The 15044-nt window shown below is 42.4% G+C and overlaps 3 protein-coding genes and 1 non-coding gene across 5 annotated transcripts; 3 read left to right on the plus strand and 1 right to left on the minus strand.

Moving 5' to 3' along the window:
- The first annotated feature begins 1967 nt into the window (after positions 1-1967).
- On the plus strand, positions 1968-10187 carry LOC124336808. The gene is made up of 8 exons (XM_046790612.1): positions 1968-2749; positions 5202-5482; positions 5657-5751; positions 6629-6861; positions 7134-7220; positions 7330-7581; positions 7993-8160; positions 8309-10187. Exons 1-8 carry the CDS (start codon positions 2654-2656, stop codon positions 10040-10042), a joined length of 2946 nt encoding a protein of 981 aa, XP_046646568.1. The 5' UTR covers positions 1968-2653; the 3' UTR covers positions 10043-10187.
- A 956-nt stretch (positions 10188-11143) lies between these two features.
- Positions 11144-12216, minus strand: LOC124336813. 2 transcript variants are annotated; one of them, XM_046790620.1, is made up of 4 exons: positions 11828-12216; positions 11618-11713; positions 11450-11529; positions 11144-11366 (listed from the first exon to the last, which is right to left on the minus strand). In XM_046790620.1, exons 1-4 carry the CDS (start codon positions 12053-12055, stop codon positions 11348-11350), a joined length of 423 nt encoding a protein of 140 aa, XP_046646576.1. In that variant the 5' UTR covers positions 12056-12216; the 3' UTR covers positions 11144-11347. The 2 variants fall into 2 exon arrangements, with proteins under 2 accessions (XP_046646576.1, XP_046646575.1); XM_046790619.1 differs by having other exon boundaries at positions 11450-11713; positions 11828-12211.
- Positions 12217-13085: 869 nt separating this feature from the next.
- On the plus strand, positions 13086-14827 carry LOC124336811 (beta-1,3-glucan-binding protein-like). Its single transcript, XM_046790617.1, has 6 exons — positions 13086-13516; positions 13593-13727; positions 13820-13947; positions 14003-14201; positions 14275-14478; positions 14569-14827. The coding sequence occupies exons 1-6, from the start codon at positions 13335-13337 to the stop codon at positions 14624-14626; spliced, it is 906 nt and encodes a 301-aa protein (XP_046646573.1). The 5' UTR covers positions 13086-13334; the 3' UTR covers positions 14627-14827.
- An 84-nt stretch (positions 14828-14911) lies between these two features.
- Trnai-uau lies at positions 14912-15028 on the plus strand. The gene is made up of 2 exons: positions 14912-14949; positions 14993-15028. It is a non-coding gene; the product is annotated as a tRNA-Ile (tRNA).
- Positions 15029-15044: the final 16 nt, after the last annotated feature.

The raw sequence follows: 15044 nt of genomic DNA on the forward strand, positions 1-15044 counted from the left end.
TGTGCTGTTCTCATTTTCTACCAAGAACTTTGCGATATTTTTTCTTTCACTCTGTTGCGTAGTTAATGACATCCACAGTGGTTTCCATTTACCCACTTTTTTTCTTTTCTTTTTCCCGGTAGGTTTTCTCTCTCTCTATGCCTCTCTACTTCTTCACAGTTGCTCTCCTCTCGGTAACCTTTTGACCCGCCTGTACGTGTGTCGAGATTAACGGCGTTTTCCGCTTCTAACGAGCGTCAGTCTATTCTCTTTTTTTTCTTTTCTCTCTTCTCCGCCACTTCGACGGATATAAGCGAACTACCGATTGTGCTGTGCGTGATGTGGCTTATGCCTTGGCTATATAGCGGTGGAAATAATGCTGCTGTGCCGAGACGGTAGGCAGGTCGCCCTTCTTTTTAAGAGTTCTTCCCACATTTGCCTATAGCCTTCAGCCAAACGGCAACAACTCAGAAACGAGTAGAAAAAAAGACAAACGAAAAATGAGCCGCCGCGATTGACTATGCAGGAGAGTATATGTGCATGCTTACCGTGCGTATATCATAATACCAGCAGCAACTCTGTACATATATACTTGTATATTGCATTTGGCCTACATGCTCGGCGATGTCGGTGCTGAATTCCCGGCCTTTTTGGCCCATTCGATTTCATTACTTCGACTTATTGCGTAAGTACACATGTGTGCGTGCCAGGCGCCGACTTTTATAATAATGACGACTCTATGCGCCCCATGCGCGTTTGTTTCCCAAAACATCTTGGCATAAATCAACGGTGCCGGCTTAACAGCTTAACCAGCATCGGTAAATTGAGAGGAAAGCGCGCGGTGAAAGGCGACAAAAAGCGTCGGATGGAAAAAACAAAACAAAAAGGCAATAGAGAGACAGAGAGTAAGATGGAAGATGGAAAATATAAGAGCCCAAAAATACAAGCAAAGACGAGAAAACGCCAGAAAGAGAAGAAAAATCACGACTCGGGTCGTTGAGCAGCTGTTACACACGAACGACAAAACAAAAAACGGGAGAGAGAATCGAAAGCTAGCTTGTGCTTAGCTATCCGGCGCTTCTCCTCTTCGTCATATTCCGGCTGTTGAATGGATGAAAGCTGCGATGGCGACTCTTTCGGGGGGAAAATATAAAAACGAGAGAGAGAGACACGCATCGTGCGTTCGCAACTCGTCATAAATAGAGAATCGGAATGATTGCCAAGTGTGTCCTCGTCACCGCCGTCCTACACACGATTGTCGGCCATCTTCGCTTAGATTCGTGAACTCGTGAGGCGCACAAGTCGCACGCTCGACAATTGCTACACTTGTGAGAGATTCGGTATCTACTCGACGTCGATGGCGTACGAGAAATGCAGTGATCTGGATCTTCAGCCGACTGTCAACTGCTGCACGAAAGCGGACTGTTGTATTTTTCTACTTTTACTACTTCTTATTTTGCATCACGCAACTCTTTTTCTACCTTACATAGCACGCAATACTACATAGGATTTCCAATGATTTTATCGTTGTTCCAATCCACGGCTTTCGCTAGGGAAATTGCTCCGAATCACTTTTTTCTTTGGCCATTTAGATTTTCACTTTGACCATTTTGAAACCGAGCGGCATTTCAGGGCTATTGCTGCTGTTTGATGGGGGCAATGTGTCTTCTTCTTCATTCCTCTCGCTCGGCCATCCAGTTTCGTTAACATGAAAAATCGTCAAGGTATAGATAAATCAAAAAAGAGATAAGATATATAGGAAACAGAATGGAAAGAATTCTCATCCTCGCTGTTGCATTAGAGTCACAACGCCGGAGACTCTGATGCGCCGCGGAGCGTAACACAAGTTTGTTGCATTAACGTTACATATACATACACGATCGAATTGGATAGTTATTTGGCCCCGAGCAGCATGGGGAGGTTGTTCGCCGTGAGCCAGCCGTCAGCAGCAGCAGCAGCAGCGTTATAAGGTAAAAAGAACTTGGTGCAGCGCTCGCTGATTGCACAAAAGCTACAGCCACCGCTGCGACTGCAACTGCTGCTGCTCGCCGAGCTTCTTCTTCACTCCCTATAGTTGTTGTGTGTATTATAGTCGCTGCTGCTGCTGCCTTGCCTGTTGCTGGCTTGATTCCCCTCACGACGGTGAATAACCTTCACTCGCTCAGTTCGCCGTGCTCACATTCGTCCCCCGTTGCTCGCCGAGTGCACTCGCTTTCTCTCTTCGCTCCCGCTGGCCCGAGTATATATCTGACACTCGGCTGTCGAGTCTCATTTCTACGAGAGCCCATCACAAATATCTCGACACATCTCGAATCGTTGGCTTGTGTTTTCTCCTGGTGCAATTTGTTCGACGATTAAGGACAAGGCTACACGGACATCGCCTCTCATTAGCGCTACCCCTCTGCTCATCATACGCCTTCAATCAAATAGTCCTTGACGGGAGCGACACCACGTCAGGCAGATAAACAATTCCAATTACAAGAGATCAAGTTGCTGCCGTGCGAAAAATTCAGAAAAGTTTTGAAACACCAACACAAAATAAGATATCATCTTCCATGAGGACGGTCGGGTTCAGATAACGTGTGTTACCATTAGGACGTGACACATGCAGATAGATACACTGCACTCAGGTATACCTATACCCTCAGCATAATAACTCCCCCAGAAAATAAAGATGAAGTCTCTGAGCGGCCAGACGGAGAGAGAGCCATCGCCGAGCGTTGAAACCTACTGGGTGGTTGATGTATTCGGACAGAACGACAAAGTCAAGGTGAGAGCTCGTCCATTGGACAATTTGTCTTACTTCTTGTCTGTTTTCTTCTTCTTATTGTTGTGTCGGCATACTACACACTATGGGAGCGCTGGCGTATTGATGTACTATGGCGGCTCTGCGTGAGGCTGGCGCTATAGGATAGAGAGGGGATGGATGGCGCAGGTGGAAAACTGCGTGATTCATCCCAGCAGCGGCTTTTTCCTGCTGTTGGCTTCTCTTAACTGTGACGGAGAAAGATTATATACGGCGCGACACGGTCGCAAGCCAGAAATATATTCTTCTTTTTTTATTTCCATTCCTGACGGCTTAAACATAACAACTCTGAGCGCTGATGTAGTAGGACACAACAAGCGCATTTGCTTTTTCTTTTGGAGCAAAACTTTCCGGGGCTGTTCGACGACACGACCAGTCGACCGGAACCATTTTTTCTTTCTTTTTTACCCTTCTTTATTTTTATTAATATCTCAACATTTTGTGCTGTATCATGTCTTTATCTGGTTCCGGAAACGTGGCGATCATAAATACCGGTAAAACTTAAAAAAAAAAAAAAAGAAAGAAGGATTGAGGCGGTGTTGCTGGGTTTAATATAATAGGAGAGAAAAGAAGGCTTAACGAAAGATAGTGATGAGTTACAGCTATCGAGAGGAATATACTGTGTTAAAAGAGAGAGAGAGAGTGGAAAACTTGTAAAAAGAAGGAAACATCGCTCCATCAACTCGCGTGAGTTGCCAAGCATGAAGTTAAATGGAAAATAACGTTATATGTCGCATCCGCAGCATTTGAATAATCGCCAGATGGAATTAAAAAATGCCAACCACAAGCATTGATGTATTTGCTTAAGTAAACAGGTTTCATCATTCGATTTTAGATTGCCCAAAACATTAAAAATGTAGTAATTTTACAAGCTCTTTTCTTTGGCTTACAGGGATAAAGCTATCTTAGCTATTTCTGCGCTTGATTTTTGTTTTTTACTTCGTAACATTGACCCCAAACATTAGCTGCTGCAATAAGAGCAATGGATTTATTGGCTATAGAATTTCGAACGCATAACAATTAAGGTTGTAACGAAAGAAAGTCAACTTGACGCTGACGCCCATAAAACCAACAAAAAAAAATAGCTCGTCGACTGCTTTATTACAAGCCAATGACCCAGGGTATAGAAAAGCCTATCTACGTTATTTTACATGTAATAATAATTAGAACACGCAGAAAATATTCACAGGTTTATAAATATATACGAAAATGCGTAGCAGAATTTACTACCACCCGCAGATTTTGTATATTCAAATAACAAGCGGCGCCAGCACAGAAAAATTCTAATGTGATCAATGACCTTGGTCACTGTCTCTCTCATCCTCTCTCGGTCCCAAAAGTCTCCAACCCCAACGAAGAATGAAGACGAGTCGTTAATATAAAGTCTAAGAGGGCATCGTGCAGACTGGAAGAGAGCGCAGTGATCGGGAGTAGCAGACCATAACAGATGGTCATTTCAGCTTCCTCCTGCAGGGGAAATAGAAATGAAATGAAGGTCCAAAAAGTGAAGTATAAAAGAAAGAAAAAGAAAAGAAAAAAGGCAGGCTGGGATAGAGGAGGATAAACATGTATGCCTGCAAGGAACAGCAAAGAACTGCAGGGCCGTTCACCCTAGACTTGATGGAATAGTTGGATGAAAAAAAAAAGGAAAATGTTATTAAAGCTCCCGCAGTAGATTTTTTTGTTTTTCTTTAGGTTATACTCTCCATTCTTTATGTGCTGTGTGTACATGTGTGTGGGAGAGGTAAAGGGGGTTTGCAATGAGGTGGGAACGCAGAGGCGGGGTACTGCATGCTCTATCGTATCTACTCCAACAGTCACGCTCGTATGGCCGGGCGACTGGACCATCTGTTTTTTTTTGGGTAGTTGCAGTCTCAGCGTATATATCCACACAGCGCCGGCGGTTTTGGCGTGATGATGATGAGGAAAAGAATAGAGGCAAATGACCGATTCTCTATGTGCATGCGCTGTGTTTTGGCTGGGACGAGACAGTACACTCTCGCTCTCTGTTTGTCCTCCCCTCGAGGATAAACACCAAACTTAATCGAGTCCGTGAGTCGTGGTGCATCAAAGGCTAGCTAGCAAATAGCATAGCATATAGCCTGGCCCGACACAAAAACAGAACGCCTTTTGCCAGCTCCACACTTTCCCGTCCATTTGACTATATTGGCATGCAGGTGAATCGTGTAATAGCCCAAAGCTCAGCGATGGATCTTAGTCTCATTATAATTGAATAAAGAAATTACAAAAAAAAAAATATTTAGATTATAATTAGCTACAGAACGAAATGAAAAGCTTTTGAATAATTTCGAAAAAATGATGAAATATATTAGTTGCTTCACCGTGAATTTCTCCAATTAATTTACGATTTGTTTTTGGCTTTTTTGTTTCTTTTTTTAATTGCGAAATCTTATAGCGCAAATCCCGCCGTCCGCCGACCTTCAATCCGGAGGATTACGTGGTTTTTCTGCGCAAGGTGCTCACCACGACCAACGCCAATGGAGGCATGAGCTCGGCCGTCGACAAACTCTACGGCAAGGACTCGCAGATGAGCTCAGAGATGCGGTCGAAACTTTCCCACAGCGTCTCCGTGTCATCGAGCGGCGATCGTGACGGCCGACCAAACAACAAACAATCCCCCGACGTGTCGGATATCCTCAAGAAACTCCGTTTGGACTTGTTTTTCTCGTTCGCCAGGTAATTTCATGAAAACAAAATTTATATATTATAACGGAAAACAACGTTTGGTCGAATCGTTACCGCGTCATGCGCCGTCGATGAAGTTGCACGCTGTCCTCCGGGCTCGCTCGTTACATCTTACCAGCATTATTAGCCTGAACCTAACAATACCATTTATACTTTAAACAATAGCTTCTGCAAGGAATTCGTTGGCGAGACGTGCGACGGCATCGCTCTCTTAATGGACATGCTGCGCACCATTCAAATGGCTCAAGTCGAACTGAACGGTGAGTAATAAATTTGATGACTCTGTAATTGGTTCAACGTCGCGTTCCCGAGGGAAAAAAACAACATCAACCTCGTCTATGGGATGCCAACTTTGAACAAATATTAGCAGCCATAAAAATTTTGACAGAATGTGTAGCTGTAGCCTAGACAAAAATGGAATCATGGTTATTGTCAAACTCTCGACTTGAACGTGGGTTTTTAATTATTTTTGAGCGCTTTTTTTTTATTAGAAACGTTCTTGCTTCAGTAATTTAATTAACGAAGCTGTTGTGAGTATCAAATTATGTAGGTCTGTTATATTCAACTATTCATAGCCTTCAAATCTTCTCCAACTTCCCGGTTCGCGGGAACGAATAACCGTAGTACAGTTCACACGATACCTGTTATTCACGGACTGGTTTTCTTGATTAAAGAGCACATTTTGAAAAAGAAGAAACAAACAGGAATTTAAAAATAAGAAAAAAAAAATAGGAGAGGAAAAAAAAAAAAAAAAACAAACCTCAGAAATAGTAGCAAAATAATCTGGTATAGTTAAAAAGCAAGGACTTAAACCATGCAATAATCTGTTCAATTTATTTTATTATCACTTACGTCAACTGGTTTGGGATTGCCCAATTTAATTCCGATGTCTGGTTTAAAAGTGCTTCACGACCAATTCATTATTTTAGCAAAGCAAGAATTAATTATTTTACATAGCGATTCAATTCGTACGATTTTTTAATACATTTCCTACAAAAAAAGGAAATTGTCACACGTCGATAAGCGGGAAGTGCTTGCGTATAGAATAAGGACGGATGACGCAACCCATTGATTGATGTCAATTGAGGGTGTAGCCTCTTATTTTGACGATTTCTTTTTTCCCTTTTTTCTAACAAGGATCCAACAAAGAATTATCGAACGTCCGTGCCAACCGACGATCGCTGATCCGCAACGCGTCGGCCGACGAATTGGAAGTACTACTTTCCTTATACCAACTGTGTTTAGCCAACGGTCATGTCCCGGGCAAGGACCACGGACTTTCCCGACTGTTGGCTCACAACGCCGGATTTTACGGCTTGGCACTGGCCCTTGTCAGTAATCTAACCCGGACCCGCAGCCTCGCCTTGCAGGTATGAATATCGGAGATATCTTTTTCCCTCGCCTTATTCACATATTCACCATCATTCAGCATACATCCTTATCTCCTCTCTTCCACGCTTCCTCCGCTTCTTTGTTTCCCGGAATCCCGGCTGTTTGAGCTTGCGGGACGCCTACGTCTTTGGTCGTGTTATACGACGAATAACTGCGCCACCACGGTGCATTGAAAATACCTCTTTTGTGATTTACGACATAGGCTATATTTTTTATGTGTTCCCATTTTGTTTTTCCTGTTATTCTCTAGTTGATGACGGCGCTTTGCAAAATGCCTGGCGGCCACTCACGTGTGTCCGAGGCATTGACCACGCTGCGCTTGAACATGGGGGAATCGGTAAATATAAATCAAATCATTTAAGACAATCTCTCCGCGCTTTCGGTGTATTGACACTGGGAACGGTTATCTATTTTTGATGGACCTTTATAAAACAAAAAATTCAAAGGTGCGACTCAAACTCTTGAGCGGCATTGTGAATTCTACTGCCTCACGTGTCGAATCGCTGATCGAATCCACCGAGGATGGACTAACAGGCGGAGGAGACGTCGCCTACAACACGGACTCATCCCTTCGCTTCCTGGTTGAAGCCATGGCTTTTCTTAACTCTTTTGTCCAGTCCGCCTCCGATTTGAGGAATCAAGTCGTCATCCAGTGGGAGGTGGAGGAAGCTTCTCTCAACATTCACGCTCTCGCTCAGGTCAGTTCATTAGAAATCTAGGACTTGTTTTTCCAGAAAGTATCCTTGCAGTATTCGATGAAACGAAAAAGTAACGGGAAGACTTTATATTAGTACTAAGTCGAGACTTGGACTTTTTTTTTAATATTCCTATAGTCCCTAGCTATCCACAAATCATATTTGACAGTTTTTCAAATAAGGTTTCAGGCTATAGCAAAGTGCTGCTTTAAAAAAAAAAGATGAAATAAATTATAGATATATTCAACAGCCGTACAACGTACGAGTCAACATTGTGCTCATGTCATGTATATTAATAGCTGAAGCATCGATATATTATTGGATAACTCGTTTGTTTATCTTGATATTGGTCGCGCATTCGTGGCAAACCAAATTACGTGAATCAACACAAAACGGTATTTTTTGTTTTGATAGGTTGCCGATACGGTGAGAAGCCCGTTAGCCGCACAGCTAAGGCAAGAGCTCTCTGTCTGGAGCGAGAACCAAATAAATATTGCTTTACTTTTGGACCGGCTCACTAATGTTACCAGCACAAATGAAGCCCTTCGCAAAGATCTTCTCAGCTTGCGCTCACGATTGTTGGTATGTATATAGGATATCGCTTAATAATATAATCGATTGATTAGTAATTAACAATCACGAATAAAAAAGCGAACCAGGAATAATCAGCTGCGTGCTCAGAATATGAATAATAAATTAAATTAACTAAATTGAATTTCTCATTATACAGGCTCTGGAGAGTGAAAAGAAACGCTTTAGCGAGTTTGAAAACGATATGAAAAAACGCTGCGCCGATCTGGAAACGGAGTTGACGACAATGCGCGATACGCACCCCATAACATCCTCCTCGTCCGTCGGCATTCAAGCGACCGACATAAGGATGGAAGATAAACTGGAGAGTAATAGTCGTCCGCTTCACGATTGGTACCACACGACAGGCAGTCATATGTCGTACGACGATGAGGACTACGACATCGACGACGTGATTGAAGAATTAAATAACATCGTCAACAGCGCCGAATCCGACATGAACACGGAAAAGAATAGCAGCAGTAACTGTGGCAGCACCACCAAAGACTCTGGTTCTTTCACTGAAGAACACCTGGTTCCCAAATATCTTCCACGTCCGCCTCCACGGCCGGAAGCCAAAAAATCATTAACCAACAGTCCGAATGCTGTTCACTTAGATGATTTAACGGGGGAAACCAGCGATTTTCCCATGGCGACAGTAATCAGCGGCACACCGGAAAGCAATCAAATTTCGTCCGATTCGGACATGGATGAACCAGGGCCAACCGAAATCAGCCGGAAGAAAATCACCCAGAGTTTTTTCCGGCAGAACAATAAACTGGACAACGAAAACGAGTGCGAAGACGAAAAAGCTTTCAACAGCAGCGTCTGCGAAAGCGATTGGGACAAAACGCAAATACTTCGAAGAAATATCAGAAAGTCCTTCGGCTCAGTCGAGGGTAGCAGCCGGGGAATTTCAATCGAAGACATGACCGAAGATAAAATTAAACCCGACATTTTACGTGCAATTCCGACTCGACTATTCCACAAATCTTGGGACGTATTAGAAGCTCGTAGTCCCATGTACACGGATGACATGATAATCAATAACTCTTCTGCCAACATGCAAGATGGGCCTATTCTACCGACCACTAGACGAAGACACGCCAGCGTTGACAATCTGAATGCTTTACAGCGGGAAAGTCCCATCTTTATTCATCCGATGGTGCATCATCCTAACCTCAGAGATCGAGCCACCGAAGAAATGCTGATGTTCGAGCACCAACAGCAACAGCGCTTCCTAATGGGACACAGTCCTCTATCTCAGCATATGTATCGCCATCCGGAACACTTCCATGATTCACCAATGTCACCCGTAGACCCGACAGCCCATTTGGGCGATCTGCAAGTTGGCGACGTTTTCTCATTCCCAGGACAGTACTCGGGACATTCTGGACGCGCAAGTTCACGCACTACTGATCACAGCAGCAGAAAAAGCAAAAGAAATCACGAAATAGACAACCCTAGCAACAGTAAACCGGGTAGTCGAAATTCCTTTGCGTTTGCCAGTCTTATTCCTGGATTTATCAAATCGTCGTTTGGCAGTTCTCGAGACTCGTCTTCTAAATCGAGCCGGGAGGAATGGGAAAATTTCCATGCCGAAAAAGTACTGATGAAAGATTACAGACAGCACTTTCAACCGCATCAGTCGATACTACCATCGGTGTTGCGACATTCAACAGACTTAGAAATGAATCCTGCAGAATTCTGGCCTCCCTCCTTTCAAGCCATGCCGTTCCGAAATATTCCACAGCAATTAAGTGATACCGACCCCAGAAGAAGCCAAAGAAATCGGTCGATTCGGTTATCTTCTCCCACTCAAATGGGACGTGGCATTCACACGAACGCCAACAGAATTGCAAAACTGATGGACCATCCTTCGGGAATGTACTGAAAACCGAAAGATGATTGATAACAATTGCGCGTTGTCACAAAACCCAAATAATCTATTGAATTGTAATAGATTAGGTATTAAGAAGAATGCTTTAAAATTTCACATTTAGGTATACTAACCAAAATCCGGGTATCGGATAAATACATTGTCATCAATCAATACAAGAAAATTTGTACAAATTATTGAAAAAATGTAAATGTAAAATCCGTTTCACCTTCAGCTGACACCAACAGGGCAAGTGAATAGGCAACCGAAAGTTAGAATGCAGAATAGGCCTCAGTCCCCTCTCAGCAAGGCTCCCGGGAAGCTTTTTTTCGCCCAATCAGAATTGAAAGAGAGGAAAACGAACTTAGTAGTACTTATACGACAATATTTAATGTAATTATAATACATCAGCCTCGACGCCCATCAGCAAGAAAATTTTAGTCGCCACAACTTGGCGATCGGGATCGACGTTTCTGGGTGACATCATCAAAAATATCCCTGGGGTCTTTTATTCGTTCGAGCCGCTGTTATACTTGGACCATCATCCGGGCTCTAAAACCGAACTGATCCAGTCCTTATTTCATTGCCGCTTCTCCCACGATTACTTGCAAAGTACCAACGGACTCACTCGTCTCCCGAATGATATGCAGAGAAATAAGCGAGTTTGGGATGAGTGCAGCTACTACAACCGAACTTTGTGACATGAGAGTTTTTCGGCCACCTGTGCTTCAACTTTCCCATCCATTTAATCAAAACGGTCCGGTTAAGAGTCACGGAATTATATCGGCGCTGATAGAACATTTCTTTTCGCTTATATTTACTTATCCTTAAAAATTGCCTAATGTGCGTAATTATTCAGGTCTGGTTAACCCCGGGAAAATTCTGACATCATGTATGAATTGAAAAAGAAAAATTGTGGTTAAAAGTGCCTTACGTCGCGTATAGTTGGTATATTGTTAAATAAAATATAGCCTAAAGCACTCCAGAATGAAGGCTGAAGTGCAAATTAAATTATTTTTAGTAAAATCAAATAAGGAACTAAATTGTCCACTTCGACAACAGTCACATTGTGCCTATTTAGCTAATATATTTAACCCTGCGAATATATGGTCCATGTGGTTGACTTGGAAAATATTATTGTTATCGAGTATCGACTTAGAGGCATCTGATTTCTTAATACACAGAATTACTGGATTGAAACAAATTCTTTAGTCAATAAGAGGAAAACTGAATTCTGGAAAGATTAAAATTTCAAGAAACCGCATACTGCGCCGGAATCTGTTTTCACAACGGCGTCACAATCCGAAGCGCCGTTCTTTTTCAACCAGCAAGTACCGCCCTGAAATTATAGCACAAATTTTATATAAATGGAATTTCTAAATTAAGCGGGCCGTATAATGAATGTTTTAATTGTGTAGCTACTTGATAGTTTGTCCAAGTGAAGTGACTACATTCCGGGTTTGATAGGCAAGTTCCTCCGCATTTCTCAGCAGCGGTCGCCACTGCCATCAAATCCCGACCTAAAAAATCGCAATTTAATGCCCATTTTAGGGTTCCCTCATCTTTCCATGCACTGGCCGGTGGACTGACCGTTGTCTTAAGAAATCCGCAAACCGCACCATCATTTGTTTTTGACACGGCGTCGAATTCTGACACATAGCCAGATTTCATCCAGCAGGTTCCCCCCTGAATGGGGAGAATACATTTAATCAAAACAATTATTTGAATAAGACGGTCTTGCTGAACACTTTATAGGCATGATTCACATAGGAAAGGGAAATAAAATTATGCTGAAATTACGTTATAATTGGTCCAGGTAAAGTGGCTGCAGGGAGAATTCTCCTTGCAAAGCGATCCGCATCGGTCTCCAGGGCTAATCTGATTCTTGAAATCTCGGCCTATAAAGTCACACTGGAGTGCCCAGCGTGTGTTGGTTCCATCTCCGTTCCAAACAATAGCAGCCGAATTCCCGATAACTAAAATCAGAATCAAGGCTTTCCAGCAGAAAGTCGATCCAACAGTTGTCATTTTCGGATGGTTAGAGACTGCGGATAAAATAACGTGAGCTCGTTCCCTTTCGATACTGCGGAACTAAATGGGGGACTCTCAGCTTCGGGATCGTACACTAGTCAATGCGCGATTCGCCACCAGTTGTCTCTCGCGTTCTCTTTAGTACTATGTACCCGCCTCTTAGTGAAATTAATTTCGGTTAATCGAACTAATACATTGCGACACATTTTATTGAACTAAGGAAAAGACAAACAACATTTTGTAGGAAATATTGGTAATACTAAGGCAAAAATAAGATTTGACGGATTTGACACTACAAAATAAAAAATCTCACACCGTAAGCTCTCTAAAAAATGTTTTACCGTCAAGTGAAAATGTCACACCGTAAGCTTCATAGACGTGATCATCGGAACACAAATTAAGGAAATCTGCCTAGTTATATACCTGCTAAGTTTTAAGCGAATTTAGCATTATATATTCTGTCCCAACTATTATTCGATTATCGGACCCATCACAGTTTAGTTACAAACCAAGTTACACCCGAGTTACACCAATGAGCTATAGCTAATAAGTGGCGCAACGAAACACAACAAAACAAAAAAGGTATGGTGACTCAATTGAGGAGAGAAATAAAACCCATTACGGACAATTTTTTCGTTCCGTTAAAATCCGTAACGGTGCGTTCTGTCGCTGTAAATGCACCTTTAGCTATCTGTCATTGATTGAGGTCGCAGGAGGTGTGGCGACAAGTGATTAACCAACTGCGATTGTGTGCAGAAGGTGCTAGAATAAACGGGATGCGGAATACAGATCCGGGGTCGTTGGCATCGGTTGGCATCAGCTTGTAAAAAATAAGTGCGTTATTTGCGTTGTTTGCTACATATAGGTAGGCCTACTGTGTTGATTTTATGTAATGTGGAGTAAAGTGCGTAGGTAGGAATGCTTAAGCTCGTTTTGGGGTGATGCATTTACAGTGGCCGTTGTTCCAACAGAATATAGGATCCAAGGTTTTCCAGAGCAGCAGGTGGCCGGCTTGTTTTTTATACGTCTGCACATGTACATTATTGCTGCACAATATACTCGTTACACTTAGATCGTAGAACACGATTAACACATTTCCCAACTCTTTTCAAATCTAACCTCATATACCTATCGCTTTACCAACAACGGAAACTTTGGCAACTCTGGGAAGCTATAAACTGTTTTCCCGTGGGTTGTCCACTCCATTCTCCAGTAAGTCTACAAGTCGAGCGGTTTATACAGCGAGCCGTTCATAAAAATTGTAACAGCAAAAAAGATGAAGCACTTATTGTTGGTCTTTTCAATTCTACAATGTTTCGTGATATCTGTTTTCGCTCAAAATTTGATTTTCGAAGAAAATTTCAATGACTTCAATCGCACCCGCTGGATGCATTTGATCACCGCTTGGCGAGGTGGAAATAGCGAGTTCCAGTATTACACTAACCGCCCTGAAAATAGGTTAATAACGATTTATTATACCATTCTATTTTGATTCATTGAAAGCTAACACAAATATTCTGTTGCAATGTCACAGTTATGTCAAAAACGGAATGCTGTTCATTAAACCAACGCTGACTGCCGACCGTTTTGATAACAATTTTCTTTACTCCGGCACTCTCGATTTGAATAAAGAAGGTTGCAACATCAACTGGGAAAACGGTTGTTCAGTGTAAGTAAAAATTTTTTTCAAAGAACCTAGCAAAAAATGTTGTTTCCTGTAAAGTATAGCGATGCATAACAATTTATTTTTGAAATCTTTAGAACCGCCGGTGCAGAAATCATCAATCCAATTCAATCAGCGCGACTTGTAACAAGCAATTCGTTCAGTTTTACATATGGAACGGTAGAGGTTCGCGCTAAAATGCCCCGCGGGGATTGGATTTGGCCTGGTAAAATTCAATGGTGAAATTCATAGTTTACAGTTAAATAATTTTTCTATTTTAGCGATTTGGATGTTGCCAACTGACTCCGCCTACGGGAGCTGGCCACGTTCTGGTGAGATTGACATCGTCGAAATTCGTGGAAATGCTGATTTGACTTGCAATGATGGACAAGGCAAAATTGGAAACAGCAAAATGTTTTCTACTCTTCACTGGGGTCCGGGTTTTTCCCAAAATATGTTCCAAAAGACTTCATGGGCAAAGTTGTTTCTATCCTCCAAATCAAAACGAACAATTTTAGCTTAAAAATATCGATGTCAATTTGTAATTATTTAGGTCTTTGACGGATGGGAGTACCTTCTCGTCTGGCTTCCATGTCTACCGTTTTGAATGGCTTTCTACTGGCATTACATTTAAGGTGGACGGACAGGTAATTGGCTCTGTGTCTCCCCCAGCCGGAGGATTCTGGGAGTTGTCGGGACTGACCGGAACTAATCCATGGGCATCAGGAACTAAAATGGCTCCCTTCGACAAGATCGAGTACAAAATTCAATTATTTTAAAATTCAAATCGCTTACTTAGTTATGGGAACGCTACTCCAATAACGATTATGTTTTTTTTTTTTTGCAGTTTCACTTCGTTCTTAATGTTGCTGTTGGAGGTAATTTTTTCCCCGATGGCTGTGTAAATGTCCCGTATGACAAACCGTGGGCTAAATCCAGTTCAACGCCAATGCGCAATTTCTGGGAGAAAAGATGTCAATGGTATCCTACTTGGTACAAAACATCACGTGATGATGCTGCCATGCAAGTCGACTATATCAAAGTTTGGAGTGCTTAATATATGGTTTCTTTTGGGGGGTTTTCTTTCTAGGTTGCCTTTCATACGCTGCGGAACTAGACTAAAAATACATAAACATCTTAGCAGCATGATGCAATTTAGAACTTTGTTTGATAGAAAATTTACTACATTAGCTCCAGTGGCGCAGTTGGTTAGCGCATGGTACTTATAGGACAGTATTCATGTACGAATCAATCATAACTTCTGTTGAGATATGCCGAGGTCGCGAGTTCGATCCTCGCCTGGAGCAGCAATTATTTAGAAAT

This window comes from Daphnia pulicaria, chromosome 4 (genome assembly GCF_021234035.1).
Source record: "Daphnia pulicaria isolate SC F1-1A chromosome 4, SC_F0-13Bv2, whole genome shotgun sequence".
Lineage (NCBI taxonomy): Eukaryota > Metazoa > Arthropoda > Branchiopoda > Diplostraca > Daphniidae > Daphnia > Daphnia pulicaria.

What these genes read in the sequence shown, in the direction of transcription:
- LOC124336813 (XM_046790619.1), bottom strand. Translation starts at nt 12,055, where the DNA reads ATGACAACTGTTGGATCGACTTTCTGCTGGAAAGCCTTGATTCTGATT. An exon ending in TTACCTGGACCAATTATAAC is followed by an intron (nt 11,714 to 11,827) that starts GTAATTTCAGCA and finishes CTCCCCATTCAG; the next exon opens with GGGGGAACCTGCTGGATGAA. An exon ending in TCACTTGGACAAACTATCAA is followed by an intron (nt 11,367 to 11,449) that starts GTAGCTACACAA and finishes CTATAATTTCAG; the next exon opens with GGCGGTACTTGCTGGTTGAA.
- LOC124336811 (XM_046790617.1), top strand. Translation starts at nt 13,335, where the DNA reads ATGAAGCACTTATTGTTGGTCTTTTCAATTCTACAATGTTTCGTGATA. An exon ending in TGGGAAAACGGTTGTTCAGT is followed by an intron (nt 13,728 to 13,819) that starts GTAAGTAAAAAT and finishes TGAAATCTTTAG; the next exon opens with AACCGCCGGTGCAGAAATCA. An exon ending in CAAAAGACTTCATGGGCAAA is followed by an intron (nt 14,202 to 14,274) that starts GTTGTTTCTATC and finishes GTAATTATTTAG; the next exon opens with GTCTTTGACGGATGGGAGTA.
- LOC124336808 (XM_046790612.1), top strand. Translation starts at nt 2,654, where the DNA reads ATGAAGTCTCTGAGCGGCCAGACGGAGAGAGAGCCATCGCCGAGCGTT. An exon ending in CCCGCAGCCTCGCCTTGCAG is followed by an intron (nt 6,862 to 7,133) that starts GTATGAATATCG and finishes GTTATTCTCTAG; the next exon opens with TTGATGACGGCGCTTTGCAA. An exon ending in ACATTCACGCTCTCGCTCAG is followed by an intron (nt 7,582 to 7,992) that starts GTCAGTTCATTA and finishes TTGTTTTGATAG; the next exon opens with GTTGCCGATACGGTGAGAAG.